This window comes from Boleophthalmus pectinirostris, unplaced genomic scaffold (assembly GCF_026225935.1).
Source record: "Boleophthalmus pectinirostris isolate CB_2022bp ecotype Guang Dong unplaced genomic scaffold, ASM2622593v1 HiC_scaffold_1, whole genome shotgun sequence".
Classification (NCBI taxonomy): Eukaryota; Metazoa; Chordata; class Actinopteri; order Gobiiformes; family Gobiidae; genus Boleophthalmus; species Boleophthalmus pectinirostris.
Window position 1 is genome coordinate 5,014,197 of NW_026570970.1, and position 2,500 is coordinate 5,016,696.

The 2,500-nt window shown below is 43.6% G+C and overlaps 1 protein-coding gene across 1 annotated transcript in view; it reads right to left on the reverse strand.

The window, feature by feature from the left end:
• Window positions 1-436: 436 nt before the first annotated feature.
• Window positions 437-2,500, reverse strand: part of LOC110159510 (complement C1q-like protein 2) — a 3,035-nt gene continuing 971 nt past the window's right edge. The window contains exon 2 of the mRNA XM_020924068.1: window positions 437-616. Coding sequence (XP_020779727.1) covers window positions 437-616 — 180 coding nt within the window. The remainder of the gene's footprint in view (window positions 617-2,500) is intronic.

The following is a 2,500-nucleotide window of genomic DNA, read 5'->3' on the forward strand; positions in this document are numbered from 1 at the left end:
TTTTTTTTTTTTTTACTCTCACACACCTGGGATACTGTCCTGAGGAAGTGGGACTGCAGGTGGCGCTGTCGTCCTGCCTCCAAACAGGAAAACAGCGACAAAACCTGTTTAAATCATCTGAACGACACGACAACATCACGAGACTCTGAGGAAGACTGTCAGGTCCGAGAACAAAACAAAAAAGACCCTAACAACACACAAGACGGACCGATTTTAGATGAATAAACACGTTACAAACTCAGATATGTCGTTTTATAGACCCTTCTCTCTGGAGGGACCTGGAAGAATGACGCAGTGTGACGCTCTGTTTTCCTGCGGTCCTTGAATGACACGTCCGCAGTCACTTCTTTACTCTTTAAACGGGTGGACTCTGGGGTAAATTCCGTGAGGAGTGAGGTGAACGAGAGTCGGTTTCGGCGCCGGACCCCGCGGCCGTTCAGTCCGGGTAGAGCAGGAAGCCGGAGAAGGTGCTGTACTTGTTGTTGTTCCCCCCGTGGGCCTTGCCTCCGTCCAGTTTGATGTAGATCTCGTCCCCGGAGTCCAGGTGGAGCACGACGCTGTTACTGGCGTAGTCGTAGTTCTGGTCCGCGTCCTGGGCGATGGCACTGGCCCGAACCTGGGACCAGAGGCAGGAGGACAGGTGGTTAAAAGTGACTGGGTGGTTTTCATATCGTCCTTTTATACAGTTCAGTTTTTAAAGAAGACCGTTTGTGTCTGCGGTGCATTTATAATCTATTTACACAGTTTAATCCTTTAGGCGCCTGAGGTTTTTTCCTAAAATGTTCGATTTTTACATTTTAGTCCTGGTTTAGTCCTGGTTTAGTCCTGGTTTAATCCTGGTTCAGTCTTGGTTTAAGCCTGGTTCAGTCCTGGTTTAGACCTGATTTAGATCTGGTTTAGATCTGGTTTAGTCCTGGTTTAGTCCTGGTTCAGACCTGGTTTAGATCTGGTTCAGATCTGGTTTAGACCTGGTTTAGTCCTGGTTTAGTCCTGGTTCAGACCTGGTTTGGATCTGGTTCAGATTTGGTTTAGACCTGGTTTAGTCCTGGTTCAGACCTGGTTTAGATAGGGGTTTAGTATGGTTTAGTCCTGGTTTAGACCTGGTTAAGTTCCTGGTTTAGTCCCTGGTTTAGATCTGGTTTTAGAGGTCCTGGTTTAGACCTGGTTTAGGTCTGGTTAATAGTGGTTTAGTCCTGGTTTAGGCCTGGTTTCAGACCTGGTTTAGACCTGGTTTAGTTCTGGTTTAGCCTTGGTTTAGTCCCGGTTCAGTTTAGTCCTCGTTTAGACCTGGTTAGGGTTAGTCCTATTTTCATACTGGTTTAGATCTGTTGAAGACCTGGTTTAGCCTGAATAAAATTTGACATCGTATTTCACAAAACCGTCCGTTTTATTCGACGTCGGCGCTGAGAGGATTAAAAATCTCAGTATTCGTCTTAAACAGTTTTCGTCTCCGTAAACGTGATCATAACAAAGAGCCGTGCAGCTGTCAGTGCCTCCGATGCAGCGCTGCACATCACACTAACGACGAGCAGATTCTGTCAGTCCTACGGGTGTCACTGATTAAGAAAATAAAATTATAAAAAATACATGATTAAAGTTTGCTCAAACATATGATTTCATGATCACATTAAGGTTAAGGTTCTGTTTAGAAACTGTTTGGTTCAGTTTAGGAGTGTGAGAATTTAGTGCAGGTTAAACTGAGCCTCAAGACTTTTATTCAGACATTCATCAAAGACAAACTAGAAAACTTAATACTGACTTTTCAACTGGCAGTAAAACACTCTGCTTTTCACTGGGCGAGTTCTTCAGGAAGCAACAGGGCCCAGCAAAATTGGTCTGAGGGCCACATTTGGGCCCCGGGCCACAGCTTGGACGTGCCTGTTCTAGTCAAATCCATAACATCTCCATGGAAACAAACAGAAAAGATACACAGTGCACCTTTAATATAATCCAAAATCCTGTCGTTCAAAGAGAATAAACTGAGTGCAGAGTAATAATAAAATCCTGTTCTTCTCATAAAGGGATTAGAGATGATTGAGAGAACACAAGAGGTTCATCAGAGCAGGACAGAGTGAGACGTGCTCCACACGGAGAAGACACCAGGAGGAACTGTACTCATAAAAACAACAACAACAATAATAATAATAATAATAATAATAATAATAATAAATAATAATAATAATAATAGTATAATATAGGAATTATACTCATATAATAAAAAAACTGTATTCTTCAATGTCCAGTTGTGTTTTTCACACAAACCTCCAGGTCTCGTCGGTGATTCTGTGTTGGTGTGACGTCTGCAGAGTTCAGGTGCTGCAGTGAGGAGCACAAACGACAGTGGCCAAAGTGTTGTTGTGTCCTTAGGCAAGACACTTTACAACAATGTCTCTGAATGTTTGTGGGAGTGATGGTGGGTGGAGCGGCTGATGGTGCAGATTGGCAGATTCCTTCTCTCACCAAAACTCAATGTGATTGTGAGATTTAATTTGTCGTGATC